This window comes from Pinus tabuliformis, chromosome 4_1 (assembly GCF_031772625.1).
Source record: "Pinus tabuliformis cultivar Carrire ecotype Pingquan chromosome 4_1, CPIR1, whole genome shotgun sequence".
Taxonomy (NCBI): domain Eukaryota; kingdom Viridiplantae; phylum Streptophyta; class Pinopsida; order Pinales; family Pinaceae; genus Pinus; species Pinus tabuliformis.
In genome coordinates, this window is record NC_142303.1 from 158548008 (window position 1) to 158561097 (window position 13090).

At 34.4% G+C, this 13090-nt stretch overlaps 1 protein-coding gene across 1 annotated transcript; it reads right to left on the minus strand.

Moving 5' to 3' along the window:
• Positions 1-317: 317 nt before the first annotated feature.
• Positions 318-2443, minus strand: LOC149174674 (alpha-farnesene synthase-like). The gene is made up of 5 exons (XM_089420923.1): positions 2281-2443; positions 1690-1772; positions 1351-1489; positions 988-1236; positions 318-771 (listed from the first exon to the last, which is right to left on the minus strand). The coding sequence occupies exons 1-5, from the start codon at positions 2380-2382 to the stop codon at positions 475-477; spliced, it is 870 nt and encodes a 289-aa protein (XP_089277049.1). The 5' UTR covers positions 2383-2443; the 3' UTR covers positions 318-474.
• Positions 2444-13090: the final 10647 nt, after the last annotated feature.

Consider the following 13090-nt stretch of genomic DNA (forward strand, 5'->3'; position numbering starts at 1 on the left):
AAATAAATATACATACATTCGACAATATTTAGGAAAAAAAAATAAATCCAAATATTCAAACCGAGGGAATTTAATTTCTCTAAGTGTTCCATAGATTCAATTTAAATTTAAAATGGATCGAATTTAAATGTGATGCCATAAAAAAATTTGAAAAATAAAAGCAAATTAAGATACTTTAAAGAGTGAATTTTAGTATAAAAAATATCAATCTATTTTCATAAAGATTGAAAATCAACATTTTAAAAATAAACTAAAGAAACACCATGAGTTCCATGATGAAATGGTGCAATTACTTGAGTAAAAGAACTTCTCATAGAAGATAAAAGAACTCTTAGAATGATATTAAGCTTCCTTAGGCTTCCATGCTCCATATGTATTGCCTGTACTCAATAGGACTCAGACTTTATGGATAGGACTTAACATGGTACAGGGACAAGGACAGTTCTCGAAAGGACTCAGACTTTATTGATAGACTTACATTGGTACAGGGTCAAGGACAGTTCTCATCACCAATTTCTTTGTTTCAATTTTGGCAATGCTGAAGCCATCTCGGTATTTGTAGAGGTGGTAGAAAGCTCTGAGAATGTCAAAAGCGTATTTCTTGGAAGAAATTGGAGCCTTGCTGGGTTTCATAAACTCCCAATTAAACTCAGGGATCTTGCCACCGATCATGGCGTTGACATGGCTCAGAGCATCTTCCTCAGTTGATCCCGGATTATCTTTCATATAACAGGATATCGAAGAAGCTTGTTCCCCACGACTTCTCTCGGCCTGCAATCACCATGGGGTACTGTGATCAATATCATGCAGTTGAAATTCAAAACCAAAACAATTGATTTCATTGGAAATGACATTGTAGATTCAGGGAATATGGTCCGGAGGAGAAGGGTAGAAGGGTTAAATGATCTTTCTCTTGATTTCAGATTTCTAGAGATTCCCAAAATCTGCAATTTACATAAAAATGCCTAACAAAAAATGTCAGTTCACCTGGTAGCCACAAATGTCACCTCGCAAGCGAAGAATGGAAGATGCCAAATCATTAAAGGTGGATGGAAAATCGATTTCTTGCAGGATGTGTAGAGGAAGAGGAATGTCCAGCGTGAGGATGGGTTGCAGTGTGGCTGCTCGATACCCAAAACTCACCTTCCCGTTCTCTAAATATTTCTCAAATGTGGGCACATAACCACTGGAGATCCACTTTGCTTCTTCCATAAACGCATCGAATAAAGCTTCCCACTGCACAGCCAAAAAACAAAATTCAAACAAAATTCGAGGAGGCATTTCATGCATCAGAAAAGAGTTTTTGATGTGCAAATAAATCTATTATTTCGATTAACTATTGCTGCATACAGTTTTTCGCGCATAGTCCAGCGTATCCCAGCCTTGAGTTTTCTCCGCCTGTCGAGCCATTTCATTAACACAATCGTAAAATGCCATGTATACTCCTTTCATATATTCAGGAAGGCACTCTGTGGTCGATGGATCCCATCTGATTACAAAACGGATAAGACAGTTAATGGGTAAATGTACAGCGAAGTGTTTTTTTTTTTCAATTTAAGTGAGGCTGAATTTAGTTAACCAAAGTAGAAATTTTATAAAAGTTTCCTTATAAAAGTTGTACTCCACTGACTCATATACTTCATACTTTATTATACCTGACTCATCTGCTTAACTGCAGCTGACTTATACTGAACATCTTCAGTCGAAATTGAAGCGAACATCTCCTTTATTTCGCCAATAAGTTTCTCAGCAACATCACGGTACGGAGATGCCTGCTCAAATATAGTAAATTGCAGTGCAGGTTAGAGCTCTTTCAAACTCCAAATATGGGAAATTGGAGTACAAGAGAGAATCAGTCCATTCTAAAGAAGGAACGAAAGAAAGAAGTTAATGAGCGTAGGCAGTGTGGTAGGGACGGTTTGTTGTTTTTTTAATTTGAATTAGAATTGCAGTTGTTTATAACGCTATTTTTTGAAACCTTTTCTGGTGGGTTTTTTTGGTCGAAATCCTGCAGGAATTTATTGGAATCGCAAGTTTGATAGCTAGTTTCTGCACAATGAAAGCGTCCAGGGGTTTTCCAGGGTGCTGAATCCAAATATGCAGTTAAAAAACCATTTTAACTGCAACAAATCAAGATTTAACCTCAATTTCTTCGACCAAATTCCGTCACCAGAATCTCCAAAAAATCGCATTATAGACAACTCCATTAGAATTTCGTGCTTTGACATGTTCGTGTGTAAAGTAATTAAAAAGAAACAAATTAAAATGAAAGTGAATCACCTCATAAGGCGTGGAGAGCGACTGTATGAGAGCATCGTCCCACAGGTTGGAATGATAATCGCCTACTCGTCTTTCTGCATCAGCTACAGCCAAAGTACTCATGGTGATGGCGGGTGTCTCACAGATTTCTCCGCCCTACACACTTGGAAATGGCCTGCACAGTAGTTGTGAAACGAAATTGCTACCGGCTCGCCTATATATAGAGAAGTTTCCCAATCAATGATTTTTGAACAAAGTGGGGAACTTAGATCCATAGATTCCCTATCCTCTCGTATTCGTTGTCATCTACTTAATTTGTCAGCATCTTAAGAGGAGTTGAGTTAAGATTCCTAATTTTTCGTAACAACTCAATTTTGATATAATATGGGCATCCTTAATCACTCAAATTTAATAGAATATGGGCCAGAGTCTTAAGTTAAGATTCCTAATTTTTCGTAACCACTCAATTTAGATATAATATGGGCATCCTTAATCACTCAAATTGAATAGAGTATGGGCCATAGTCTGCAAAGTTAAATGGTTACTTTTTAGTAATCACTCAAATTTGATATAATATCTGTTATTTTCATTATTGTAAAATTAGGAATTTTTTATCTAAAATATTCTCAAATTAATAAAATAATATTTATAATATGCAATCAATTTCCTTATTTTTAAAATTTTCATAAAACTTAACTTTGATATTTTTTAATTTATTCTTAAATTAAAATTACAATTTTTGAATAAATCATCTTTATACAAATTTTTTTTTATCTTAATAATGTATTTATTAACAATTTCACACTTTTTAATAATAATCTTCTTTTTTTTTTACTTAATTGCTATTTCACAATTATATTTATTTAAAATTTATGTTAAAAAAATTTCTATATAAATGAGAGAGTTAATATGCAAACCACATCATATGAGGGTGGGTAGACAAAGTTAATATGCAAATCTACCCTCGCCATATATGAGGATGAGTACCACATATATGAGGGTGAGCATGAGGGCAATTAATATGAACCATACCAAACTATAATATAGGATGGGGGCAATTAATATGTAAAGCATACCAAACTATGTTAATATATATATATATATATATATATATATATATATATATATATAGATATATATATTAACAAAAATGAGTATTTCTTCTATAAGTTTGTACTCAGTCGCAATAAAACACTTGTTGATGTTTACATTGATTTTCCATACAATTGTTCCTTGAAAGGAAGACCAAGAGGTGGAACTAGAACTTTTGTTATCAAAACAACTACTGTAGATGACTTACTTACTACATATAGTCGATAAAACATTTAACTTTCAAAACTAATCCAATAAAAGGATATATTTGTAACAAAAATTCAGGTCTAAAGAGAGAGAGGTCAACATTTACAAGCCTATTGAGATCAATTGACATGTTGCCATGAGGCCTATTCGAAGCACTACTTGTTGAGCATTGAATTTCCCATGTTGCTAAATGCATTTGCATGTCACTAATAAACTTGCATAGAACATCCATTTCATTGTCTTGTCTCTCGAATTTGGCCTTTAAAGATTGAGCTTCTTAAGTGAGGAAGACAATTGTATTTGATTTCTATTGTAATTTCTAGTTTAAATCCATGTTCTCAAGATGTAAATATTCTATATTCTAAGGACCCCTACTTCCAATACTGTTGTCACCTACAACAACTAGTAATTATTTGCTCAGTTCCATTGACCCATTATTAGTGGTGGGGATCCAATTTGTAGTACTATGAGGAGTTGGGGATCCAACAGTTGAAAGGGGTACCAAAAGGTATGATGAGGGAAACTAAGAGGACCAAGGAGGGGAAGAGGGGGAACTAGAGAACCCCTGACTCTGAAAATGTAGAGAGAAAATTTCCAAATCGACACATAAAAACACAAATTACAGAAGTTTACTACAGGAAAAGATGATATCAACCAAGCAAATAGAGGGATACTTAGAGGTCAGAAACAATTCAAATTGGTTGTGAATCCCTTCGTAGCTATGAACCCTGAGACCACTTACTTCACCCCAACCAATCAGCTCAACATTTGATGAATCCAAAAAACAAATTTAGAGTTTTGGATTGAATTTGGAAGGGGGGGGGGGGGGGGGGGGGGTTGGTTGTAGGGGGATTCACCACACATTTAGACTAGAAAGTCCACAATGCATCGGAATTGCCAATCCCCTTATCTCCAACATTTCCATTGACCACGAAAATGGACTAGTCATTTCCTAATTCACCAATTAGAACGTTGAAAATTACACAGATAGTCTTTCCAATCAGTGAATCCTATCAACATTGTAACAAGCTTAACCTCCCTAGAGGCCATATATAGAGCAACCGAGTCTATCCATAAATTTATTTGTAGTGCCAGAGAATTCACATGGAGAACATATCTCATCGCTATTAAGTTTGATGATTAGCCACCATGTTAAACCCATCAAGACTTCACGGGCCAAATCCTAATTGAGGTTGTGACGATGTTCGGCTTGAGTCCCCTCCACATGTGAGGTATTATGAAGAGGATCCTCAACATGACGTGCCCGCATTCCAATTGCCGCCTTCTATTTTATGAAGTGCCAAGTGGTTAATGCATGATCCATATTGATGGAGTCAATATCTGAGAGGGGGAGAGTATAATAAGTGCCCTCAATGTTCTTATCATACATTTCAATTAGATTAAATGGAGTTGTTCTAAAAGGATGTAGGAAGACCATTTTTGGAGAAATACGAGTCGTGGAATGTTTCGCGAGTCCTTAAAATTGTTGATGTCAACTTGACTTGTTTTTAGAAGATGAGCAAGGCTTGCTTGCTCATCCGCTTCCTCATTTAAGGATCTTCGGATATGGAAGAAAGTCTTGTGTTGAAATTGATCAAGGGCCCCAATAATTTTATGAAGTAGGAGCTTTAGTTGATTGTGTTAGGAAAATATCTTTTATATAGATGATAGATAGTGAGAAGAGAATCACCTAAAATTACAAGCTTAGTGATCTCCATTTCTTTGCTAAGCATATTTCAAACAAAAACTCATACATTTCAACGTTATTGGTACTCTTACCTAGTCCCAAGAGTACTTAATCACTTATTTTCATTCGAGATTAAAAAAATCCCTCGCCTCCCGTGACTTCTCCTCCCCTCACTACCCACTACCCTTTTAATATAAAAAAATATTTAACAATATAATTTATCATCAATTATTTTACACTTTTAACTGACATCTAAATTTATTATTAATACCCTTCTCCATCATCATTATAATTTTATTTATTTAAATCTATTAATTTTAATTTAATTTAAAAATTATTTCAAAAGGCTTGATTTAAAATTTATTTCAAAAGACTCTACGATCACAAGTAGTTCACAGTTTTTCAATCATTTACTTTACATAGTTTAGCAGACATGCCAAAACATATACATCACAATTTAGTCCAGATTTTTCTCATCTGTCTTGATTTATTTCTTTTTTGGTTTAACTTATATTTGCAAATGTCTATTCGTCATTTCCTTACGTAGCATTTTTTCAATTATTTCCCTACATAGTTTAGCAGACCTGCCAAAACGTATACATCACAATCATATGGGATTATTTTGTGAATGCCTCATCATGACTTAGACTAGTCATTGGATATAGACCAATGACCACCCCATTCTCAGTGTCACCTGGGATTTATGGAGTGAGATCACCCTTTAAATATCCACTTGGGACTTATCACAGTATGATTTTTTAAATATCGAGTATGTTGTGATTAGAATTAAAAGTTCTATTATTATTATTAAATATCTATTTGGAACTTATTTAGAGTAGTGATTTTTTAATTGTTATTGAAAATTAAGTTTTACATGTATATATTTTGTAAATGAGATATATAAAAATTTAAAATTTAGTATGAATTGAGACTTTATGTGAGTTGGGAGCTTATTTTTTGAATTTTATAATAAAAAACTAAAAGTGTTTCTGATAGGATTTGAAACTTGGTACTAATTACTCAATAATTTCGAAAAAAAATAATTATTTTTATTATGAATTTTTTTTAAATTAAAATGTTACTAGACATGGAGTGAGATCACTTTTGAAATATCCAAATTACCGTTTAAACTTTGACTCATTCTTGAAATATCCAATGTAATGATCAAAATTAAAACAGTTCAATAGTTTTTTGTTTTTACTTTGACTCGTTCTTGGAATATCCAAATGTAATGATCAAAATTAAAACAGTTCAATAGTTTTTTATTTTTTTAAATAAATTAAATTGACAAGCGTGTATGTATTGATTTAATTCTTATAAAGTAATTTTAAGATGAAATTATAATTTAATTTTAATAGATATAAATAGATTACATATCTATTAAAAAAAAATTCATTTTTAATTATTTAAATGTTAAAGTTTAATTAATAATCAGATAAATCAGTTAAAATCTCAATAAAATATAATAATAAATATATATTATTATTATTTCAAATATAAATTTTTCATGGATATAATAATATATAATTTTAAACACAATTTCAATGTATTATATTTCTCTATAATTATGAGTTCTTTTTATAAATAAAGGATTTGTATTATATTTTGAATTATTAGTAATTTTTTTTTTTTAACAGAGTTGGTTATTAGATTTCTATTTCAAGCAAAAAAAGGAGGCAAGCTCCCTTTACGTCGGTGCAAAATGGAGAGAGGCATCTCGGAAGAAAAACAGAGGGCAAACAATTCTTATTTTCCATACCCTTCCCTTTTTGGTTATGAAAATACCAATTGGACTATTCTTATAAATACATTCGAACTGTTTCAACAATAATTTGCATTTACATAACATAATAAAATAATAGTGGAAGAACTTTGCAAAGGGGAAAAGAGAAGAAATGTAGAATCTAATTTTTGTTGACAGAAGATTCATGATGAGAAGGAGGTTGATTCTTGCTGCTTTGATAGTTAGAGTTCTCTCCAATTTGATTGATCAGTAAATTCTTCAAATAGTTGATCGTTTCATCCATGTGCTTACATTTGTGCTTTAGAGCTGCAATTTCCTTCCTTTTCTCTTCTAGTTGTCTCTTAAGGAAGGAGTTCTCAGACTTTGCTTTAAATTTACAGTCCTTGATCATTTCTCTAATCTACTCGTTCATGAATTGTTTGGCTCTACACACAACACAACTCTCGCACTTTGGCACATTTTCCAGAGGATTTCACTCCATTTTTCCTGAGGGATGCACACGTCCTTTCCTACAAGAAGAAGAAGAGGCAATAAGAAGTCGAGAGTAGATGCTAATTTTTCCACAAGACAGGTCAATGGTGATTGACAACTGCCACTGAGAGGAGAACAGAGATTCATAGGCTAGAGAGACTCTCTTAGGAAATAACGAAATAAGCCAAGAGTCGAGGTTGAAGATAATCCACCAAAGTTGTGCAAAGGGGAGAAGCACGGACCACCGGAGATGCGCAAAGGGGAGACGCACAAACCACTAGAGCTGTGTGACGGGGAGAAGCAAATACCACCAAAGTAGCGCAAAGGGGAGAAACAAATGCCATCAGAGCTGCGTGAAGGGGAGGGGAAAGACTAAAGTAGAGAGGGTTAGCTCAAACACTAAAGAAGCACAGTGACATTTACAAGATGATTGAGAGCTGCTTCTGTGACAAGGCAGAAAATAAAGGAGAGCGCATGGAACTAACCTCGCAAACAAGAGAAAACCAGAGAGAATGAGCAACGAAGAGTTGAGAACAATCATTGGGAGAGGAAGGCTATATAGCTGCGCTGAGGGCCACTTCAAGATAGAGAACTTGATCATTTCATGGCGAGCTTGGGTAGCTATTATTCGCTTGATAGACAAACTCTGAAAATGATGTTTGTACATTGTGATTTTCCTGATTTTTGTGAGCTTCTGATTTCTAGCTTTTCGCACTGAAGCGAGTGTTTCTTGCCTTGATGTTCTCGGCTTGGATGCAAATCTCTGCAATTGAAGGGTTGAGGTCCTATGGGATTGATCTTTGAGAAATCTCATTGTCAATTATGGATTCTCCCACAGGACGATTGACTGCCAAATTGGCCTGCATATCAGTAGTACAATTATTTTCTCTAGGATATGATTGAAGGTGACTTCTCCAAGATACTGAAGATTTTTTTCCACCCTTTTGGTTATTTGACTCATCATCTAGTTCTTGAGGCTTATTCTTTCAAGCATTGATTGAATAATTATTTCAGAATCCCCCAATATGTTTGGATTCTTGATATCGCACTGCCTTAATATTTCCATTCCCAAGAGGAGACCATATGCTTCTGCCCCGTTGTTGGATAATTATCCTAATCCCCATTCATAAGTGATGGAATTGATTCCTTCTGGATCGAAAATGAGACCTCGAGCTCCAACCTTGCTTAGATTAGACTTAGAAGCTTGATCAAACAATAAATAGGGCCTATTTAAATTTTCTGACCATGCTTTGAAATCCTCTTTTTTAATTCTGATTTTCCAGTTCTGAGCACTAATAAAAAATCTACTGATAGTTGTATTGCTAATGTTTGTTTTTTTCTTCTTGCTCATCACAAATTCTAACTAGGTTCTTTCCTTGTGTTACATATATTTGTTATCTATTGCTTTGGCTCCTTTGGAGTTGATGAATTTGGTTGTCATGCTCCAAGTTTTAGCCAGAACTATTTTGTTGCTTGGAGTGCAGTCCTTGAAGATCCTCTGGTTTCTTGCTAACTAGATTTGCCAACATATAAATGAGGGAAAACTCAGCCAATATCTTTTAACCGTTTCTTTATTTTTTAAAGTATATGGATACTTTTTTTTCCAAGTTGTTAGAAGCATATGCATAGGTAGCGAATGCAGGATACTTACCCCCAGTGGTCTTACTGGCTCTTGGCAATAGGCATGAGCAAAAGGACATCCCACGATGAGATGCTGGATGTTTTCTTCATTCTTCTGACACATTGCACAATGTGAAGGGCCTTCATAACCTTTATTTTTAATATTATCAGCGGTAAGAATCTTGCCTTTGAGGAGTGTCCACATGAACACTTTGATTTTAGGTAGGGATTCTATTTTCCATGCCTCCCTCTAGAGTTCCCAATCACTATTTCCTTGCTGATGTAAGGTTTCATATCCAAATTTGACTGAAAAAGCCCCTTCGTCAGGGTCCCAACAAAGAGCATCCTTTGTGTCCATACTCAATGGTGTAACCATTTTAATATGAGATATTAGTGTCTTCCACTGAGGGAGAAGGCCTTGGGGTATATTGAGGATCCTCCAGTCCTCCCAATATCCATCTCGCCAAAGAGAGATGTCTTCCAGAGTACTGATTCCTTTGGTTTCCATACACCTTCTAAGATCTTGTAGATTTTCTTGGAAAGTTATAGGTTGATTTCCCATTATTTTGTCCTTCCATATTTTGATGAGTTTACCATTCCCAGGGGTCATGGAGGAGTTTTCTTTGATTAGGGAAAGGGTCTTTTTAATCAAACTCTAGACTTGGGTGCATGGCCTTATTGGGGAACCTTTTTCTAATAAAAGAATTCTATTATGGTTCATATATTTTTCTTCCAGGATTTACTTCTGATAGCTACTCTCTCCAGTTATAAATATCCATGTTATTTTTTCCCCCAATGCCAAATTCATTATCCCAGGAAGTCTTATAGCCAAACCACCTTTCTCATAAGGCTGTGTTACTTCATCCCATTTTACCAGGTTAAGCTTCTTTATTTCTACTTTACTTCCTTGCCATAGGAACCCCCTGATTACTAGCTCAATTTGTTTGTGTATGCTTGCAGGAGCTAGAATTGTTGTGTACTGATAAATTGGGAGTGTTGTTAGTAAGCCTTGATTAATACCACCATTCCTGCCATGTTTAGTCAGTTCATTCCCCAGTTTTGCACCTTTTTTTTTCATTTTTTCAATGTACTTATTCCATATCTTGGTCTTCATATTTTCTTTGGAGATAGGGAGGCCAAGGTAATGAATGTGGCTCAATTTTTCTTATAAAGAGATTTCTAGGATTTATGATATTTTTTGGAGAGAGCGAAGAGGAGTTTTCCATCAGAAAATTATACATTTTTTATTATTTGGAGGCCCTGGAGAGACTTCCATAAAATTGTTCAACAACTTTTTTATTCTTCTTTCCATTATACAAGAGGCCCCTCCCACAACCAAGGTATCGTCTGCAAATATAGAGTGGTTTATGCTTTTTACTTCTTGAGAAATTGAGAGACTTGTGATAGACGATCTTGTCCGCATTTTTTGAGATTTCGGCTTAGAGATTCCACCATAATAATATATAGGAAGGGAGATAGGGGGCAACCCTCTCGAAGCCCTCTTGAACTTTGGAAAAATTCACTTTGTCGTGAAATCCAAGGACCCACTATAGGCCTTAATTATGTCTATTGCCTTTTTTGAGAAACCAAACCTCTGAAGGATAACCACAAGGAAGCCCAAATTGACCCTGTCAAAAGCATTTACCATATCAAGCTTGATTATCATTCCTTTTTCCTTTTTTAGAAGGCTAGAGTGCAATGCTTCTTGAACTATTAGAATATTGTCAAGGATTTGTCTTTTTGGAACAAATCCTCCTTGGTTTTCTGAGATAATTTCTGGGAGCACTGCTTTTATTCTATTTTCCAGAATCGTTGTAATAATTTTGTAGGAGTTACATAGTGAGATCGTCCTGAACCTACTAAAATTATTTTCATTCGATTCTTTTGGAACTAGAGTGAGGAAAGAGGAATTTGTGAATCCTGTTATCTTGTATTTCCCAAAAACATTTCTTATCATTCTTACCAACCACTTCCTTTTCTTCAACTTCTTTTGTAAATTCGTTGTTTTCTCTATCACTGATTTTTCTTGGGGTATGCCATAAAAATTCTTCATACTCATCATTTGTTGCTAAGGATGATAACAGATTTTTATAATATCTAAAATCCTCCTTATTTATTTCCTCTTGTCCTCTCACTTCTTTTCCTTCGTTATCCTTAATATTGTCTATTTGATTTTTCATTCTCCTTATCCTAACAGTAATATGGAAAAAAGTTGTATTCTTGTCTCCTGCTTTAAGCCATAGGCTTTGGGACTTTAGTCTCCACTCTTCTTCTTCCATTCTGTTTTTCCTATACAATTCCCAATACGCTTGCTTTTCCTGCCATATACTCTCCTGTGTTTCCTCTTACTACTCTTTTTCCACTTGAATTCTCTCTATTTTTTCTGTTATTTCTAGCTTTTTTGTGTGTTTCTAATTGTTTTCTCCTTGTCCAATGTTTCAGCTCTTTCCTCAATGCTTTAAGTTTAGATTCCAAGACATAACGAGGAGAGCCTTTGATTTGCCCATACATCTGCAATATTTTATTTAACTTCTTCATTGTCTTTCTAGATGGAACTGAATCTAAAAGGAACAGAGCCAAAGTTTTCTAATGACCCAAGTGAAAGTTCCACCGGTTTGTGATGCGATACTATGTTGTGAATGATTTTGGATCTTATTTCACTGAAGGAGGTGGCTATTTTGTCTTGGATTAGAAATCTGTCAAGCTTTTCCTTTATATTATTTTTACCGACTCTTTTGTTGCTCCATGTATACTTTCCATTGCGAGGAGGCATGTCCATTAATCTGCAAGTTTCCATAATAGATTCTACCATTTCCTTTGATGGATCAACATTATATTTCCCACCAAACTTCTCCTCTGCATTCAATACCAAGTTGTGATCCCCTCCTATTATTATCCTATGTTTTGGATCTGCAAAAGATAAATTTTTAAGGTGGTCCAACAGACTTCCTAATCCCTGTAGTAATTTTTTAATTTTTAATTTTTTTAATTTTAATTTTATTATTATTATTATTATTATTTTATTTATTTATTTATTTATTTTTATTATTATATATATATATATATATATATATATATATATATATATATATATATATATATATATATATATATATATATATATATTATTTATTTATTTATTTTTTCAGATCTATTTTTATCCAATGAAACTCTATTTTTTGTTGAATCAACTCCCAATTCTCTATTTTACATAATGTACAAATACCTCTTAAAGCTTTGTTCGTTGGAATTGATGTTCCTTGGTAGTTTTTAATTTTTTGGGTCATTGTTTCCATTTCTTTTTCATTTATCTTTGTCTCTTGAATCATAAAAATATCAGGCTTCTTTGATGTTATTAAGTCTAAGTATGGGGGATTTACGCAGTGCATTATATTAGATATCATTTTTTGGGATTCAACTGCGTTAAGTAAGTCATTCAAACGTATGACCATTTCCATGAGAGGTAGTTAAGCGCGCTTGAGCCAGAGGAGTTCTGGGATGGGTGACCTCCTGGGAAGTCCTGGTTACCGGGTGCAAGCCCCGGAAGTGATGATTGATGCTATGTGATTCGTTCTCCACATTTCGCTAGTTTCAATCCCACTTCTTCACCCCTGTGAGCATCACCCGATGCAATGAGTGCTAAGTGAACTATTCAAAAATCATGAGAAATTAGTCAATTACGACTACCTCTCATGGAAATGGTCATACGTTTGAATGACTTACTTAACGCAGTTGAATCCCAAAAAATGATATCTAATGTTATTAAGTCTTTCATTGCCTTGATTTTTGGCATACTTCCCATTCCTCTTCAGTTCTAGGAGACTATATTCATTATCACTTAGAATTATGGGTAGAGGGACCTTTCCCTCTGATGGGGTGAGTGTTTTTGTCCTTGCCTTTTTCTAGAAAAATGTTGAGTGGTTGTTGGGTACCCATAGCCATTTCCTTTTCGCAACTTCATCTCTGATTTCTCGGTTGGAATTTTTGCCTGCCCATTTAGGGTGGCTGAG